The 707-nt window shown below is 64.2% G+C and overlaps 1 protein-coding gene across 1 annotated transcript in view; it reads right to left on the bottom strand.

Annotated features, from left to right (window-relative positions):
- Positions 1-452: 452 nt before the first annotated feature.
- NAT6 (N-acetyltransferase 6 (GCN5-related)) overlaps positions 453-707 on the bottom strand; it is a 1,265-nt gene continuing 1,010 nt past the window's right edge. Inside the window, 1 exon segment of the mRNA XM_009995815.1 lies at positions 453-695. Coding sequence (XP_009994117.1) covers positions 453-695 — 243 coding nt within the window.

The raw sequence follows: 707 nt of genomic DNA, 5'->3' as shown, positions 1-707 counted from the left end.
CCATCCTTTGTTGCCAGCTGCCTGCAGGGCCGGCACCCTGCAGGGAAAGGAGTGGCAGGGGTGAGGTGGTAGGGCGTAGCGGTAACCCCAGCTGTGCTGGCACTGCCACCCTGGCACCTGGTGGGCTAGGATCAGCCACAGCAGCTGGGCTGCCCCACAGGCACCTGCTGCCCACCTCAGAATCCCATAGGGCTCTGCAAACTTGGGTGTTTTGGACATCTCTTGCCTCAGTGCTTCCATTGGGCACCTCTGCCTGCCTGCACCACCACAGCCATAGCACGGCTCTGGTGTGGCACGGCAAGCTGCTGGCCTCGGAGCCTCAGTTTTCCTCAGTAGCGGGGGCACTATGACCCCCCTCATCCCCATTTCACAGCGGTGCTGACCAGCTGCCTGGGGTGAGGGGATTAGGCAGGGGACAGGCCTGGGGGCCGCGTGACACAGCAAGGACATCACTAATCCCCCGGCGCAGGGCCCAGCTGTTCTCCCTGACCTTCCTGCTCCTGTGCCTCCAGCCCTCGCCAGATGCCTGGGGGTCCTGGCTGCCTGCCCGTCTCGCAGTGCAGGGCAGGGACCTGCAGCCCCTGCCACCCTGCCCTACTCCCCAGTGCCCCTCTGGCCATTGTGTGCCTCAGTTTACCCAAGCTGCTCAGTGGGGACAGTGAGGACAGCCACACATCAGCACCAGAGTCCAATGGCTGGAGGAGACA

This window comes from Chaetura pelagica, unplaced genomic scaffold (assembly GCF_000747805.2).
Source record: "Chaetura pelagica isolate M959 unplaced genomic scaffold, ChaPel_1.0 scaffold114, whole genome shotgun sequence".
NCBI lineage: Eukaryota > Metazoa > Chordata > Aves > Apodiformes > Apodidae > Chaetura > Chaetura pelagica.
This window is presented reverse-complemented; position numbering and strand designations above follow the sequence as displayed.